This window comes from Canis lupus, chromosome 16, assembly GCF_048164855.1.
Source record: "Canis lupus baileyi chromosome 16, mCanLup2.hap1, whole genome shotgun sequence".
Taxonomy (NCBI): domain Eukaryota; kingdom Metazoa; phylum Chordata; class Mammalia; order Carnivora; family Canidae; genus Canis; species Canis lupus.
The window spans coordinates 37,873,714-37,891,549 of record NC_132853.1 but is presented as its reverse complement, the minus strand read 5'-3'; the positions used below and the strand labels follow the sequence as shown (position 1 = coordinate 37,891,549).

The window sequence follows — 17,836 nt, the reverse complement described above, 5'->3', positions numbered from 1 at the left end:
GCAATAACAGGAGGGCAGTCCCTCCTGCTCCGTAAAGCAGGGCTCTGTTGTGGGAGCTGCTGGATTCAGGACTCCAGGTGCTGTTTGCTGAGGTGTTGGCTCTGCCTGCCAGGGAACTGATGCCAGCATCTGACCCCCAGACACAGCCCCGCAGCTCCCAGTCTCTCACTCCTTCCTTCTACCCCCATGTCTTCTTGTCACTGTAAGATCTGATCATGTCATTCTCTGGCTCCTTGTTGCCTGCAGCATGAAGTCAAAATCCTTTGTGTGGCTTTCAAGGTCCTGTGCAGCTGGCACAGCATATCCACTCTCTGTCCACCACTCTCTATCCGGGCATCGCTGGTCTGCATGCCCAGTTCCCCAGACCATGCCAAGGGCTGTCCACATCTCTATGACATGGTTCTTGTATAAAATGGCACCCATTTCAGCCCTTTTGACACTTGGCAAAATTTTAATCCATTAGTCTAGCTCAGATGTTGTCTCCTCTATGCAGCAGAACTCATGGTTTCCTTGGGCACTCCCTCCCCAGCTGGTCGTGAGAGCTCCTTGGGGGCTCACCATGGCCCCAGCGCTGAGCTCAGTGCCTGAAAAAGAGCAGGTGGTCAAAAAATGAGGAATAGTGCAAGAGTGGGTGCCACTGGACCTTGACTTCTGCTCTCTGGTGATCACCAAGTGAGAATAGGGGCCTGATGCTGCTTGAGGTGGAGGGAATACTTTGGTAATTAATTGCATCTCTCTTTGTCAGAGGTTTTTAAGCCTGGCTCCTGGCATAGACTTTAAGAAGAGTATTGGAGTGTGGGTGGAGCATATTCATATGCATGCATTTTTCTGGGACAGCATCCATGGCCTTCATTGGGTTTTTAAATGGGCCACCACCTCTGCTTTGGGTAGTGATGGATTTTATGTGGCTGGGAGGTCAGATTCCTCTGGGTCTGCTATTCAACCCACAAGTAGGGTATTGGTTTGGATTAGATTGAGCTGCAAATAACAGGAAATCCCAAATAACTATGGCTTAAATGAGACACAAATTCAGAGGCAGCTCTTTGGTCTGCAGCTCCTATTATTACCAAGATATTCCCATTGTCCAAGCCTCTCTGGGACACTGCCACCAGAATGGATGGTATCATTGTCTCTGTACCCAAGCTCCTCTCTGCCTGGAATGCTAGGAGAAGTGCAGGTTGGTTTCCCACTATTCCAGAATCCCTGAGCTACTGAACCTAGTCTGGTCTGCAGGACTGTGTCCTTCCCCAGGCTCCAAACATTTTCTTCCCACCCTTATCGAAAGGTAGGGGGAATTCATCGCAGTCTCTCTCTTGGGATTGAGAGAAGGAGATGCTGCAAACAGCCAGAGTTTTCCTTGCTATTATTTCCTTACATAAACTGTTACACCAGCTTTGCAGCAGAGCGTCTGCAGAGCATGCCTGATGCAGAGAAAAGATCTATGTGCAATTAGCAGCAGCTTTTTGCAGAGGCAGGCAAAACACACAAGGGTAGCTTATACACTCTTTATTTGTCCATAGGGCCCCCAAAAGTCAATATAATTTCCTTTATTCATTTGTTTAAGAAACCCTTTCTTGGGGACACCTGGGTGGCTCAGCAGTTGAGCATCTGCCTTCAGCTCAGGGTGTGATCCTGGGATCCCAGAATTGAGTCCCACATCAGGCTCCTCACAGGGAACCTGCTTCTCCCTCTATATCTCTGCCTCTCTTTCTGTATCTCTCATGAATAAATAAAATCTTAAAACAAAAACAAAAACAAAAATGAAGTCTTTCTTGGGATACCTGGATGGCTCAGTTGATTAAGCATTTGCCTTTGGCTCAAGTCATGATCCTGGGCTCCTGGAAAGGAGCCCCATGTTGCTCCCTACTTAGTAGGGAGCCTGCTTCTCCTTCTCTTCTGCTTGTGCTCTCTCTTGCTATCTCTCTCTCTCTCTCTCTCTCTCTCTCTCTCTAATAAATAAATCAAATCTCATCTTTTAAAAACCTCCTTCTTTCATGGACAGTATACAAGCAATTTTAGTGTGGCCAATGTCAAAACTGACAGAGGTTCTGAATCAGTGAAACCAGTTAATGAGTATTTAATTTCTCAGGGCTTCAGACTGTGGCCTGCCCCTTGGGGTACAGGACCCTCATTGTGTCCACCTCTGAGGTCCCCTGCTGGGGCTCAACTTATGATTATTGAATGAATAGTCAAATGAGCAAAGAAAGACATGAACGAGAAAATTGAAAACTTATCCTGAAACTACTATCTTATATATTTTTTATACCGTAACCACCCATTTTGGAGGGCAGTTCGTGGTAGAGCTTGTCAGTTTGATTTCTTCTGACCAATCCAACTCTTCCCCACTGATGTCTGGTTTTGAAACAAAATGGGACATGCAAACCTCTCTTTTGAGCTGTTAACATTTCTTGTTTGGGCATCAGGGCTTTCTGTGTCTGGACCTTAGTATTTTTGAATCTTTGACAAATGGAGGCAGAGAGCAAAACAGAATGTCTCAAGATGCCAGAAATGTGGCTTTGGGGCGGCCTCTGTCTTGGTTCCGGAGGGATCTGTTGGTCATGCAGATGGACGTCATCATCCTTGGGTGAGCCCCAGATGTTGGCGAGATAATCCAAAAGCAAATAACTCCGGCAGGGATATGAAGAGTTCTGTTTATAGAGAAATAAAAATATTGCCAAAGCTGTACACTTAAACAAGTACAAGTTGGCAGTTGAAGTGAGCAAATATTTTAAATCAGAGGTCTATTTCCGTACACCCACCCTCATCCCCCTTCCAACTATAGTCTTCTCCTCTGCCCTGAGGTAGGGAGATGATGGTCTTTGGAGTGCATCTGGCCCTGTCAGGCTGCATTCTCACTTGAATTACACCCCCAACTCCAGTTCCCCAGCCCAGGTGGTGGGGAGGCCCATCACTAGATTCTGGTGTGAGGTTTGCTGGGAGTCTCGCCTTCTCTGGCTGCTCCTCATGTTTCTCCATCCCTGAAATCAGCCTCCTTGACAAATTCATGTCTCCATTCATGCCCAACCCTGACTCCACTTGTCCCTCGCATTTCACCTTCCTTCCGATCCCAGGAGTAAGCTCTTCTCTACCTCCTTGCAGGTGGAGAAATCTGGAAAGCCGGTTCTCCCCTACTTTGAGCTCTAAGGTAGAAAAGGGCATGTCTGGCTGCAGAGCCCATTGGGGGCTGACCTTTTGAGAAAGACCATAGTCTGGTGGGCTGAGGCAGAAGGGTGTTCTAGCTTTAGGCTGTAGGCTAAAGCTGTAATAAGTTGCTGAGGTTTTGTGACTATCTACAAAACACTCCTTCATTCAGTCATTCCTTGAGGTCCTGTTATATGCAGGGCCAGGTGCTAGGGGCTGGGAGATGGACACAGATAACTTGCAGGCTCCACCCTGGAGGAGCTCACAGCCTGGTAGGGTAGGTGGCCAGCAAAGTCAATATTGATGGAGTGGTGTAACAGGTGACGCTAGACATCCTGCAGGAGGCTGTGAAGCTCAGAGGAAAGGCCACTAACTGAGCCCAAGGAGGGTGGAGAAGCCTTTAACGAGGGTGTGTCCCTTGAGCAGGGTCTTGAAGGAGGAAGCAGAGAAAGGAAGAAAGGTTTACATAGACTCTAGACCCCATGGTCTTAGGCCCCTTGGAAGACCTGGAATTTCACTTTGTTTTCTTATTCTTACATTCTTACTCATACATTACTCTTACATTGTAGTGCTAAAATGTAGTGTAATTTTTCAGAAAGAGGGATGGCCCTTGAGGGTGGTGGGTGGGACAGAGCTGTTGAAGGCTGCCCAGGTATCCTCTATCTACATGTCCCACATTCCCTAGGCTCACTCAAAGCCCAGGCCACCTTCCCATAGCAGTTGGTGTCACATAGGGAGGGGCCTGCAGTGCATATGGGCCTTTGTTTGGATTAGAAATGGAGCAGATGAATTGCAGAAGGGTGACCTTCCTCACCCCAATCTCTTCCAGACCCCACTCCTGCTTGGCCACAGGCCTTTCTTACACCAAAAAAAAAAAAAAAAAAAAAAAAAAAAAAGGTGTGTGTGTGTGTGTGTGTGTGTACAGGGCTCTGTGAACCTCATTCCTTCAGCTTTTGTTAGAGGAGTCTCTCCTCCCTAGGACCTTGGTAATCCTGTAGACATTGGGCAGTGACTGTCTGATATTTATGAGGCTTGCCTCTCAGCCCCTTCCTTTTCAGACTTAGGATTGCTTAGGAAAAAAATAAGCACACAATTACTCGGCATTTGGCTTAATTATTTGTTTTTACAGAAACATTGTAAATATTTCTCTTCTACCCTTTTAGAACACAAATACAGTAGTCCCCCGCCCCCACTCTGATCCGTGGGGACACGTTCCATGACCCCCAATGGATGCCTGAAACCATGGGTAGTACTGAAGCTTATATATACTATGTTTCTTCCCATACAGACATACCTATGATAAAATTTAATTTATAAAGTAGGCACAGTAAGAGATTAACAATAACTAGCAATAAAACAAAGCAATAATAAAATCATAACAACATAATATAATAAAAGTTAAGTGACTGCAGTCTCTCTCTCTCAAAATATCTTATTGTACCATACTCACCCTTCTTTTGTGCTGATGTGAGATGATAAAATGCCTACATGAGGAGATGGAGGGAGGTGAGTGGCGTGGTTGACCATGGGTCACAAACCAGGAAAGTGAAGTCGCGGATATGGAGTACTACTGTAAGGAAACCAGGAAGAAATACGGTGTGCCAGGGACCCTTGTGCAGTCACAAGAGTAGAGTGACCACGTCTCTTCCCAATGCTGTGTTCAGTGACTCCAAATTGGTAGCTTGAGATCAGCGCAGGAAGTATTTACAGCATGGAAATCAGCAAATTCCACAGTCAGGACTCATTCACTGCATAGAATGTTTCCAGGACATTCTGTGTTTGAGAATGTTTCAGGGGCTGACACTTCCATCATGCAGCACAGGAACTTTTTAACACCAGACCAACTGGGGTTCAATCTTGGGTTAATAGGAGGCATTGATTCCAAGACTGGGGATAAATAAATGATAGAAATGTAGATGAGATGTTCTTTTTTTTTTTTTTTTTTTTTTGATGAGATGTTCTTTTAAGCAGATTCTTCATTCAGGAGGAGGGCTGGGGGATGGGGCACCCAGCTATTGCACACGATGCCTTCCCTTTCACAACTGGGCCTGAAGAGTTCTGCTGGCACCCTGGGGAAGCTTCTTCCAAACCATCTTCAGCTGAGAGAGAGTTATGTCCTTACTACTCTGGGCTTCCTGTAACAAAAACCCAACTAAAACTAGCTTAAGTGGAAAAAGTGATACGAAGTAGCCCAAAGAATCAAAGGAAGAACTGATAGCTAGGGAGACAGGGACCAGGGCAGGTCCTGGGACACCAGAGCCTGCAAAGCCACCAGTATGTCCTACTTCATGAGGCTCGCGTGTGAGCTTGGACCTATGGCCATAATTTTTTCTCAGCTTCATTACTAGGAAGCAAAGGACTTTTTGGTTACAGCTGAAAAGTCCCAGGGAAGGTCTCTGATTGGTCCAGCTTACATCAATGCACGGCCCTGGAACAATCACTGGGTAGCCAGGGAGGCAAGGTCATGGAGGAAGATGGTAGCTCCAGTGCAGATCACTTGTAGGAGTGGGCTAGGGGCGGTTCGCCCAAAGGGAATGCTGTTTCCAAAAGGAAGATGGGGTACTGGGCAGGCCAAGCACTACATGACCCCTTCTCCTTGTAGGGAAATTCATTCACAAAGCTCAACGGCTGGCTGCCAGCCTTCCAGAGCCTAAAGAAACCAACCCTAAGTCCTGGTTCTTGGGTGGGTGTGGGGGTGCAGTGGGAAATATCAAAGCATCTCAGACTGTCATTTTAGAAGTCTTCTCATCGATAATACACTTTTTTCCTCCCAAGTGTGTTGGAACAGGGGTTTCTGTCTTTCCACATCACAGAAGAGAAACTGGGGCCCTAAGATTGGGAGCAGAACTCAAATCAGAACTCAGATCTCTTGAAACTGATGTCCTGTAGGGAGTTCCTGCAGGGACTGAGGAAGAACAGAAGCCCAGCCCCAGGCTCTGAACCTTGTTCTGGCTTCCACCTAGGAAGGAAAAGGTTCTCCAAGTTCAGCCTGTGCATCTGCAGACATTTGCAGAGCATTTGCTGTGGGTCAGGTTCAAGACCAGATGCTCACAGCCTAATGGCCCCACCACCCAGATAGACCCTCACGACCACACATATGGGGAGTGCAGTGGGAGCAGGGTTCCCGGCCTAAGTAAAGAAGAGGAAGGAGCTGACTAAGGAAGGCTGCTCAGAGGAAGTGGCCCTGAGCTGGATCAGGAAGCATAAGCTAGACAAGGAGAGAAGGGGTAGAAGAACATTATGGGCCAAGGGAACAGCATCTGCAAAGGCAGAAAGCCACGCAGAAGCATGAGAGCTCCTACGCCCTGACCCAGGAGTAACCAGGCCTCTGTGTTGAGTAGTTTAACCTGTTTACAATACAGAGCTCTCTCTCAGGGTCAACTCGTGTCCTCTTGACTCCCTTCAGCTTCAAGATCATTGTCCCAGGTTGATGAGTTTACTTCCCACCCTCAGTACTGCATATTGACTCCCCCATCCATTCGTTGCAATCTCTTGCCCACCTGTCAGGCTCCAGGTACAAGCCTCAGAGGCCTCTGGCTGTGAGATGCTCCTGATGACAGGCTCTGCCTCTGTTTCAGAATCTCGGCGAAGGACCATCTTCGAATACCACCGTGTGGAGCTGGACCCCAGCAAGGTCACCAGCACATCAGCCGTGGAGTTCACCCCACTGCCAAGTGAGTAGAGTGTGCTCCCACCGAGGGAGGGCATTCCACTGTCCTGGAACGAGCTTCATAGTCAAACAATCTGGATTCCATTCCCTGGCCCACAACTAACCCCCGTGTGGGTATGGCCACCTAATTTCTCTGGGCTGCCATTTCTTATTTGTCACATGAGCCTTACACCACTTCCCTCCCAGAGCTGTGGTAAGAGTCAGAACCACAGTAGGTAGAGTTGAGGACATTAATGGCAACTCTGCCACTAACTGGCATGTCCAGAGGTGTGGTTTATACTTGACATGTGACAGCTATTGTTATTAACACACAATTAAAACCCAAGATAAATGTACCTCTGAAAATTTTTAGACTGAGCCCCCAGGAAAGATAATCCAGGAACTGAATGAACTGGTCCTTACATTTTTTTGGTTACATTTTCCTTAGATGAGGAGTAATGCCAAAGTCCAGAGGCAGGAGGGAATAAGGCAATTTAGCCAGCAGTCCTCCAAGAACCATGACTCTGGCCCTCTGCCCCACGTCTCCCCCCCGACTCACCTATAGTTTAGGGCACACCATGGCCGAGGCCCCAGCTGCTGCCCTGGACCCCACAGGATCCGATTTGGATGCTATTCAAGATGTGGTCAGGGTAGCTGGGGAGAGCGAGGGAAAGGAGAACAACACTCCTGTTCTTGCATTTTTATTTTCTTATTATTTTTTAAAGTTTATTTATTTATTTAAGTAATCTCTACGCCCAACTTGGGACTCAGACTCATGACCCTGAGATCAAGAGCCACATGCTGTCCAGACTGAGCCAGCCAGGTGTCCCCTGTTCTTGCATTTTTATTTTTTTAAAAGATTTTATGCATTTATTCATGAGAAACAGAGAGAGGCAGAGACATAGGCAGAGGGAGAGGCAGGCTCCCTTCAGGTATTTTCCCAGGGCACTCCATGCGGCACTCCATTCCAGGGACCCTTCTCCTTGCCCTCTGGGGCATTTCTTGCCTTGCCTTCCCTTCTTCTTCCCTGGAGGTTCTGGAAGCAGGGTGGGTGGAGAAAGAAGAAGGGGAGGAGGAAAGTTCTTGAACACTAGGTCTGTCTCAGCAGAACTCAGCAGGTGTCTTCCCCTGGGAAAGAGGAAGGACACACACACCATGGGGGTCACACAACTAGGACCCCCTGCTGGTCACAGCCCCATCCCTACCCCAGCTGTCCTCTTTCTATGCAGAGGAGACCCGGGCCTGAGAAGCAGGGGTTCCTCAAGGACTGCTAAGGGCAAACCTCAAGTTCTAGAACTTGAATAAACTGCACTTAGGAGCAAGGACATCCAAGGGCAGGGTAGCTGCCTGGGCGGAAGTGAAGCGTCTTGGGAATCATTTCTGGGACACTGTCTGTACATTTCAGCCACTTCCCACCCCTCCAGTGAATTTTGTGAGCATTTAATAGCACTCAGGACATCTGAAATTCAGATGAGAAATAAAGGTCAGTGGGTTGTACTCATACCCCACCGAGGCTCCCAGGCTTTTTTCTCAGGGCCAGTTTGCCTAGAGCCTTTTAAGGAGCCTCCAGAGCCACTGGGAATGAGCAGGCTGTGGGCTCCCATGTGGTTGCCTATGTGGGTACAGTAGATGGGGCAGGGTCAGCGCTATGGGACCTATGCAGCTATGATTTGAACCCCTGGAAGGCCGGTTAACTTGGGCCTGAGAAAACTCTGCATCTCCCCCACCCCCATGCAGGATTTCTCCCTTACCTTTGGGTAGGGCAGGACTTAGCCAGATTCTTCCAGAGATATGGATGGTCTTTCTCCAAGCCATTGCACTCTGTGGCTGATTCCTCCTGGTCACTCTTCTGGAAGACACATGAAAAGGTGGCACAGGCTCAGGGTGGGCGCTGGGGCAGGGAAGCCCCCACTGGGACCTCAAGGCTAAGAGCTCAGGGTTTTGGCTCCCGCAGACCTCAGTTCAAACCCAGACCTGCCGCCCCTAGCTCCCTGACTCTCTAAGTCTTCTCAGTTCCGTCTCCTGTAAAACAGGGCTATCAAAACTGCCAATCCATCAATTCTATAAACATTTGTAAACTGCCTACCACACGCCAGGTGCTGTTCTAGGTGCCCTGGATACAGCAGCACACAGAACAGCTGGAGAGCTCTTCTACTGAAAGGACACAGTGCCACCTACAGCCAGTCCCTCCCACAGTGACTGAAGGTGACTCTGTGCCCACAGCAGCTTTTCTCCCACTCACCCAGGGCTGGTTCCCAGCTGCCATCTTGTTGGGGGTCCATGGAATGCAAACTGGCTCCCTAATCAATGGATTGCAGTCATAGCCCAGAAACACTCACACAGTGAAGAAATGGGTGTGACAAGTATTGAAAGTGGTTATTTTTTCTGAGTTAGTTGTCACTTCTTGCTGTTGTCATTGTGTTCTATTCTGTTCAGCTGCTCATCACATGAGCCCTTGTGCTGCACACAGTTCCTCCGGGTGAGGGCCTGGCTCTCCTTGTAATAAAACACACAGGCTCTGTGGCAGCTGCTGCCACCCAGAGATCACGCTGGTTCTCTTCAGTGGGTGGCGCTCAATTGCAAGTGAACAAGGTTTAAAATCCAGCCCCCCTACCTCCTGCCCCCTTGGCCCTCTCTGCTCCTGTGCTTGGCTGGTGCCAGAGGAGTCCGTGCACCCTCTAGCAGCCCGCTCCCACTAACTCCTCTGCTCTCCAGCCCTGCTCCAGGCCAGGCCCCAGCTGTGGCTCCTCCTCATGCCTATGCTCCACAGCTTGTCCACTCTGCCCAGGCCATTAGCATTATGGCTGCTGTTGGGAACATGGCTAGAACATGCTCCTCCTGAACCTCTACACTCAACGTCTTTTCTGCTTGGAATTCTCCTCTTCCAGGCTTGCTTCTTCCCTTTTCTCAATCTCTGCCCAAATGATTTCTCCTCAGTCGCCTTCGCCAACCTCCCCAAATAGAACATACCTCCATGGCCATCCTGCCTCCCCATCCTGTGCCACTTTTTCACAGCCCACTGCCAGAAACCCTAGTCTAGATTCTGTTGTCTGTGTGTTGTTGGCCATCTCCTGTGCTAGACTGCAGAATCCATGCAGACAGCTGGTCTGTCTGTCTTTCCCTGTTCATCCGTGCATCTCCAGCAGCTGGGACAGTGTCTGCCTGTGGCAGGCACTCAATAAATATTTCTTGAAAGAATGAATCGGCGGATGCCTGGGTGGCTCAACTGGATAAGGGTCCCACTCTTCATTTCAGCTCAGGTCATGATCTCGGGGGTCTAGGGATTGAGCCCCTGTCGGGCTCTGCACTCAGCAGGGAGTCTGCTTGAGGATTCTTTCTCTCCTTCTCCCTCTGCCCCTCCCTAAGCTCGCACTCTCTTTCTCTCTCTCTCTCTCTGATATAAATAAATCTTTTTTAAAAAAGAGGAAGAATGAATGAATGCATGCATGAATGAATGAGTGGATGAATACCTGGTAGGTACACTGCAGAGAACGAGTAAGATCACACAATCACTAGCAGCACTTACTGGGCTCAGCATATGGCCCGCACTGTCACAGACCCTCTCCAGTGTTACCTCATTTCATCCTCACTGCACGTGTACCAAGCAGAGAGCATCAGGATCCCTGTTTTATAAATGAGGAACTGAGGCACAGTGAGGTTCGGGAACTCCCCAAGTAGGACATGTGAACCCAAGTGAGCAGAGAGATCCACATGGTCCCCCACCCCCCATCCCAGGGTAGGTCAATTCCAAGAGGAGAGGGAGAAGAAAGGAATGGAATTATGAATGCCTGGTTTACCCTCACAAACAGCAGTGCTCAGGCTTCCCTGGGAGCAGGTGAGTGAGGAGGAGAGTGAGGAGGAAGAGACAGGCCCGGGGAGGATTTCTGGTGCCAATCCCCCCAACATGGGCCAAATGTGAGGGAATGGGGGTGCTCCCAGCTAGCACTGGTTGGGGCGGGGGCAAACCAGAACATCTTAAACATCCTTTTCTGTGATTATAGCCAACAAAAGCATATTATAAACATTAAACTTGCTAGAAGACTAGCTCTTACTTGTTCCTACCACAAGAGGAAATAATACTCATGTGAGGTAGCAGCCTGGTAGCTAACCCTACAATGGCAATCATGTTGCAATATAAAGGTATCAAATCAGTGTGTCATACATCCTTAATGCACACGATGTTTATGTCACACGTATCTCAAGAGAAAGAATCCTTTCACTCCTGTAATTGCGGGCAACAGCCCAGCAGAATAACTTCCCAAAGTAGGTGAGATCCCTTGGTCCATGCTTCGAGGCCCCTGTAAGTTTTCTTCACAAGCCTCATCACAATGATAATTATGTAGTTCTGTCTGTTTGATGATCTGTTTGGTGTCTGTCTGCCCCTAGGACTGTAAGGCCCAAGAAGGCAGGTACCGGGACTCACTGTGCAATCCTCAGCACCAGCTCGGGGCCCGACCCCCCGGTTATGGAAGGAGGAAGGAGGACAGGGGAGGAGGGAGAAAAAGATGGAAGAATCAGGGCTGGACTCAAGTGAGGGTGGCATTAATGACCACGAGGGTCCCTGCTACACAAAGACTTCGTAGCTCTGTAAGGGCCCAGCATTTGGGAGAGTTGTGCCTTTCAGAGGTCCATGGAGGTCCATGGGGGAGGGTGTGCTGTTGAGGGACAACCGCCTTCTCTCTTGCAGCCTGCCTGCAGCATCGGAGCTGTGACGCCTGTGTGTCCTCGGACCTGACCTTCAACTGCAGCTGGTGCCATGTCCTGCAGAGGTGTGTGCCCAGGCTGAGCCTTTGGTTCCCACGAGTGGGCTGTGGGGGAGGGACAGAGGGAGGCCCCGCCCCCTCCCTGTGCCTCAGACCTGGCTGCCAACATGAGAGTCTCTCTAGCTAGTCTGCTGTGCCCCCGAGGACTAGAATGTCACAGGAGTGAATTTTTCCCTGAGGCCTGTGACCAATCAAGGGGACTATGCTACAGGGTCCCAGTTTCTAAGTTTCTGGAAGACCATTCAGAGATCCCATCTACTGCAGCTTGTCCTCACATGCTGGAAGGGTTGGTTCATCCCTCGGCACCACTTCTAGAAGAATGGTCCATAGCTGGGAGGATCCCAGGATCAGCTGGGTCTCGTGTTAAATATGCAGATTCCTGGGGCCCACCCCAGACCCCCGTATCAGGATCTCTGGGAGGCGAGCCCAGGAGCCTGCATTTCAACATGGCGCCTCATCTGCAAACAAATGTGAGGCCTGCCAGCTCCAGAGTCCCATTGCCATTGGAGGAGAGCCCCGTGACCCTCATACATCACCTTAAGATCTTTGTCAGGCTGTAATGGGATTTCCTGAAAACTGGGGGTATGGAAATTGTGGGCATCTGTGGAAGGTTAGGGCAGGCCACAAAGCTGTGTTAGCTTGGTTCTGGAAACAGGGAAAATTCTGGATGAGATTTGGGTTCAAGGATAAAGTTCTTAAATCCAACTCATCTTTCACTCCTTGTTCTGAAATCATTTCCTTACAGATTAGACTCACAATTTGAGCCCTGTTCATCCATCCAAGATAAATAGCAGGAGGGGGAAAAAAAACATTTCTGTGGGGACTCGAGCTCTCATGAGAGTGGGAAGCCCTATGAACTCCGAGAGCCTACCAGGGCAATCTTGCAAATTGCAAATTATAGAGTCTCCGCATTCCTTGCAGCTGTGGTGCATCTGTCAGCGTTTCCTTCGCTGCTTTCAAATATCCCGGTGCAGAAATAGAAGCTTCTGCCTTCACAGGCGGCCTGCCCAGCACAGGACACAGCCCAGGCCAGGAGGAGAGGGGCTCCTGAGTGTTCTTCCCACCAGCTGTGCTCTTATTCACTCTCCTGGGGCCTTAGTTTATTTTCCCTGTAAAATGGGCTGTGGGTATGTGACCTGGGGAAAGATGGGTGAGGAATATGCCATCATTTTAATTTCTCAACCTACCAAAGAGTATTTTTGCAAAGTGTCCAAGGCCCTGTGCACAAAAGGCATGGAGCCTCAGAGAGAATACCTAGGGTAGAACCCACGTTGTTTCTTCCTGGAGCGCAGCTTTGCAGCGTGGTCCTTCTAATACACTCTCAAGTTTCCGAGCCACTGTCTCAGCATGGAGAGATAGCCCAGATGACCTCAGATGAGCCCTGGGATCCTGGGGCTGGCTGCCACCACATGACTCAGCGTACAACCAGAGCTGAGCCATGAGAACTTTAAAATGGGTCAGATGAAAGCAGAACCCTCACACTGACACATCCCCATTTAAAACATACGCCCAAAGCCAGAGACCATGACAGTTTAATGAGGGAGGGAGAGGGCAAGGGGTGGGGTAGGGCAAGGCCTTGAGTGTGGACATTGCCTTTGCTGTGGTCATGTCAGCTCTGGGACAGAGAAGCTCCAGCAGGGAGCAAGTGAGGTTGATGTGGGGCTGAAATCCTGTTCCCCAATGCCCATGGGCCTGGGCTCACCCTAGCACGGCCCTCTCTTTGCCAGCTCTCTGGAGCCTCGGCACCAACTGAGAGCTGACCCCAGGTCCCTAAAGAGCCAGTGGGCAGGGCTGATGCTGAGGGACTGGCCATTGGGGTGTCTCCCACCAACAGCTGCTTGCAATCACCCTGTGGGTTCTCAGCTTCCCCTTCCTCGCCACCCACTCTGCCTTCCGCAGCCTCCCAGAGCTTCCCCTCCTTACCCAGGGGCTGGATCTGGTTTAGACAATTTCACTTCGGTAATGGTATCTTCCTTTCATCCCACATTGCACCCCCAGCCCCAACCCCAAGGGCCCACTCCGGAGTCTCAGCATGGCCTTAACTCCAGGATTTGGCCAAGGGAATGAAGGCCTTAGTCTGCTTTACAGCATCACCGTGAGGGTCCCATGATATAGTACAGGAGTAGCATATGGCTGGGGCAGCACCTGGCATTCAGGAGGCACTCAATAGAGGCCATGTCTCATGCCTTTCTCTGCATCTGGGTTGGTTGGCTCAGGGCTTAGAATGTGATGCTCTTAGACCTATATCAAAGACTCAGTCCTTGAAAGAAGCAGTTAGTTTGGCTTGCAAAAAAACTTTAGTTTCCAGCCCCCAATAGACCCCCTAATCCTCTGTGCTCCAAAGTAGTGGGCACAAAGGACCGGGGGGTGTCAGGGGAGGAGGATGGCTTAGTTCGGCTGTCCCAGCTGTAGGAGAAGCATCCCAGACCCTGAGGAGGCATCTTCAGAAGAAAACACTGACAGTGCTCAGAAATCCTCCGCCTCACCAGGTCTCCGGCAGATGGGTGGGCGGTTGCTGGTGAAGAAAATTAACTAGCCATGAATCCTTTCTCAGCACTGGTGGCTCATGATATTATCCTTCCCATGCAGATGTCCCAGAGCTTAAGTAGGGCTTAGTGGATTCCCTTGGCACCAGAGTGAAGAATGGAAATTCGAGCATGGAGAACATTCTCTGGTTCATTCTCATACCCCCACCCCTTCCCTAGGGAAGTTCTTGGCATCTTCCAGCCAGTGGAGCTGCACAGTGTCCTTTCCTGGGATGCTGGCCAGGCAGGTTTTCATCTCTCCTAGCCTCTGGCAAGACCCTCATTTCTGCCCTTTAATGATCACACAAGGAGATATGGGCTAAATCTGCAGATGTCCACCTTCAGCCTAGCCTCTGCTTGTCAAGTTTAGGTCTCTCCCCCAAGAAAGACGAGGATTATCTGTGAATAAGCGAGACTTTCCCCAGAAGACATTTGTGTGAATTCCCTGGATTCTCAGCAGTTTCATAGCAGCCTAGAGCCAAGAGGATCTTAAAGTTCATTTGAGGTTGTGCAGTCCTTCTAGCTCCCTATACACTCATCTGGACAGATGTGGCCCTGGTCCTGGGGAGGTGGGTGTGGGGGAGAGTGGAGATGCCACAGACAGCCTCCCTTCCTTCTGAGGAAGGAGTATTTGGGGAAGGGGGCTGGGCTTGCGATCCCAGAGCTGTCTGGTGCTGAGGAGGGCACCTGCCCAGTGGTCTTGATCACTGCAGCCCTGGGAGATCGGCCCCCTCCTTGCCATCATCATCGGAGAGCTGTTAATGAACTGGGGGGGGCGCAGAGTGGAATGAAGGGGAGGGCTTCTCTGTCAATCCATCACACTTCTTACCTTTTGGTCCCCTTGCAGATGCTCCAGTGGTTTTGACCGCTACCGCCAGGAGTGGCTGGCCTACGGCTGTGCCCAGGAGGTAAGAAGCTTCAGTGAGTCCAGCTGTGGGGAACAGATAGGGCTGCCAGCAGGCCCCTCCCCCAGTAGCTCTTCCCAAGGCATCTTTGGCTCTTGGCGAAATTCTCCTCTCCATCTGGGACTTGTTTCTCAGACTGCTCTGAGCCAGTTAGATCAGACTTGGGAGATTTTAGAGGGTTCTCTGGGTTCCTAAGAAAAGCACTTCTGGTGACTTGGTCTTGGGCAGACAGCTCTCTGGGAGCGCTTTTGGTGCTTGCAGAGGTACGTTGGGCATGGTGTTGGCCACAGCTGGATCCTCTGGGAGGCTGGTGACATCCTCGGAGCAGCTGCCCTGGCTCCAGCCCTCAGGATTTTCAGGGAGGCAGATTTTCCTGGGAGTGAGGAGGATTGTTCCAGGCACCTCCTCCCATTTAGAATCCCATACAGGTTCCTTCTCATTGATGGAGTCTTCTAGAATGCTCAATATTTTGATTCTGGGTGGGGAGCATCCTATTCTTACACCTTGTACCAGCAAAGGGTACAGGAGGCAAAGGGGGCAAAGGGGGCAGGAGGTCCATTCACCCATGCGTCCTTTCCCCCTCCCTCCCTTCTTGCCATTGGAGCACATTGGTATGCCCAGCACTTCACTGCATGCTGCCCTACACCTGCTCTGATTTAATCCAAACAGCCCCAGGAGTTAGGGGCCAGTGCCCTCCCCACCTCCCACCCCACCCCCTGCACCCCTGCTCAGAACAGGAAAACTGGAGCAGAGAAAGATTTAATGACTTGACCTGCCTCTCACAACTGGTGGGATATGAAAGTTTCAAAACATAAGCCCCCAGACCCCACACTGTGCGCTCAGCACTGCCGTTATTAGTAAGGCTGGATGAGCTTTCTCTGGCCCGAATAGAAATCCTGTCTAGCAGCCCACTTCTGACATTGGCTGTGGCGGATGTACGGATTTGCTTTATTTGTTTAAGATTGGCATCTCGGCTCCTTCCTCGAGGAAGGATTCGAAGCAGCTGACAGATAAATTGCCTTGGAAGATAAGACGTTTTCAGGATAAAGTGGAAAGCTCAAATGCACTCAGGGCCTCGCCCCGGTTCATTTGCCACACTTGAACCATGCACTGGAATCTTAAGTTTTCTGGCACCTGAGGGATGGAGGTGCTCCTTCCATCCTCCTGTTTGAGGGCTATTTTGTGTGTAGCCTGCCTGCCGGTGAGGGACTGCAGGGCTGGGTCTCTCTTGCAGGCGGAGGGAAAGACATGTGAGGACTTCCAGGACGAGGGCCACGACTCAGCCTCCCCCAACAGCTCCTTCAGTCCATTTGACGGCGACCTCACCACCACCTCCTCCTCCCTCTTCATCGATAGCCTCACCACTGAAGGTGAGGCCAGAGCCTGGGTGGGGAGCAGCAAGGGAGAGTAGCCATGGGGCAGGGCTACCACCCTGGAGCATCACAGCTGCCGGACAGGGATTCTATCAGGGAACAGGAATTGCCTCGACTTTCACAGATGAGGGACCAGGGGCCTGGAGAGCTGGAGTCACTTGCTAGGGAGAGGCAGGGCCGGGTTTGAAGCAAGTGGACTTCATACCCAGACTCCAGCCAGAGTGCTGGCCTACGGCAGGACTGTGGGATGGGATTCACCGTGGCAAGGAGAAAGCTAACATCCCAGCCCAGGGCCAGCTGTTCTTTGTAGGCCACCTCAGGTAATCCTAATAGCAGTCCTCACAGAGCCTGTGAGGTCTTATCAGCCCTGTAGCAGGTATGAACTGAGTCCACACTCAGATGTGAGCCAAAGCTTGCCTGGTCTGTCTGTCCGTCTTTCTTTCTTTCTCTTTCTTTTTAAAAAAGATTTTATTTATTTATTCATGAGAGATAGCGAGAGAGAGGCAGAGGCAGAAGCAGGCTCTCCATGGGAACCTGATGTGGGACTCGATCCCAGGACCCCGGGATCACAACCTGAGCCAAAGGCAGATGCTCAACCACTGAGCCACTCAGGTATCCCAAGGCAAATGTTTTAAAATATTCAGCCCATCAGAGAAATATGGAAATGGGCCCATAGGGGCAAAGTCAGTTATTCGGGGTTACCTGAAAAATAAGTGGTGGAATATTCTTTCCACGGTGCCTCCTACCTTTCTCACTGCAGCCTAGAGAACCGGAGAACCAGACCCATGGGTCTGGCCAGGGGGAAGTCCTAGAGGAGGGAGCAAATGATAGGCGAGCTGACATTTTGAGGGTCCTGACCATGTGCCAGGTAGGGTGCTAACATTATGCAGGCATCAGCACTCACTTGGTCCTTCTAACAATCCTCATGCTGATGCTGTCATACCTCATTTTATAGAGGAGCCATTATGGTTCAGGGAGGTCAGTGACTTGCCCAGGGTCACACTGCCAGGAAAAGGTGGAATCAGGTCTCACCTGGCTTAAAAGCAGCGATCTTGCCCCTTGACTGCTTTTCTTGGTGCTGAAAAAAATTTTTAAAGGTCTTTGTGGATCCGGGGGATTGGAAAAAATAGTGAAGGGGTGAAATGCAAGGCAGATGGGGTAGCTTCCATTATTCTGATATTGTCCAGGATTAGCAAGGAGCAGGATACGGTGCAGGTATTGAGAGCATATATTCTCAAATGAATTAAATGAAAAAGGAAAAAGAAGAGACAGGAAGTTGGTAATCCAGCCCAGGAGTTAAAGGTTATCTCACATGGTCTATCTTGGGGTACAGGGAGATGTGAACGAAAGGGATACAGCCAAAAGTGACCCGCCTTGCCAGGGCAGAGCCAGAGAGCAGAGGAGTTAGTGGGAGCGGGCTGCTAGAGGGTGCACGGACTCCTCTGGCACCAGCCAAGCACAGGAGCAGAGAGGGCCAAGG

General features: G+C 50.3%; 1 protein-coding gene and 1 long non-coding RNA gene across 3 annotated transcripts in view; one reads left to right on the top strand and one right to left on the bottom strand.

Moving 5' to 3' along the window:
- Nucleotides 1–17,836, top strand: part of PLXDC1 (plexin domain containing 1) — a 61,064-nt gene that overhangs the window by 34,820 nt on the left and 8,408 nt on the right. The window contains exons 8-11 of the mRNA XM_072780361.1: nt 6,720–6,815; nt 11,478–11,559; nt 14,926–14,986; nt 16,218–16,353. Coding sequence (XP_072636462.1) covers nt 6,720–6,815; nt 11,478–11,559; nt 14,926–14,986; nt 16,218–16,353 — 375 coding nt within the window. The remainder of the gene's footprint in view (nt 1–6,719; nt 6,816–11,477; nt 11,560–14,925; nt 14,987–16,217; nt 16,354–17,836) is intronic.
- LOC140606650 (uncharacterized) lies at nt 1,552–15,417 on the bottom strand. 2 transcript variants are annotated; one of them, XR_012008955.1, is made up of 5 exons: nt 14,908–15,417; nt 8,542–8,639; nt 6,642–7,918; nt 4,592–5,028; nt 1,552–2,648 (listed from the first exon to the last, which is right to left on the bottom strand). It is a non-coding gene; the product is annotated as an uncharacterized lncRNA (long non-coding RNA). The 2 variants fall into 2 exon arrangements; XR_012008954.1 differs by having other exon boundaries at nt 1,554–2,648; nt 6,642–7,826.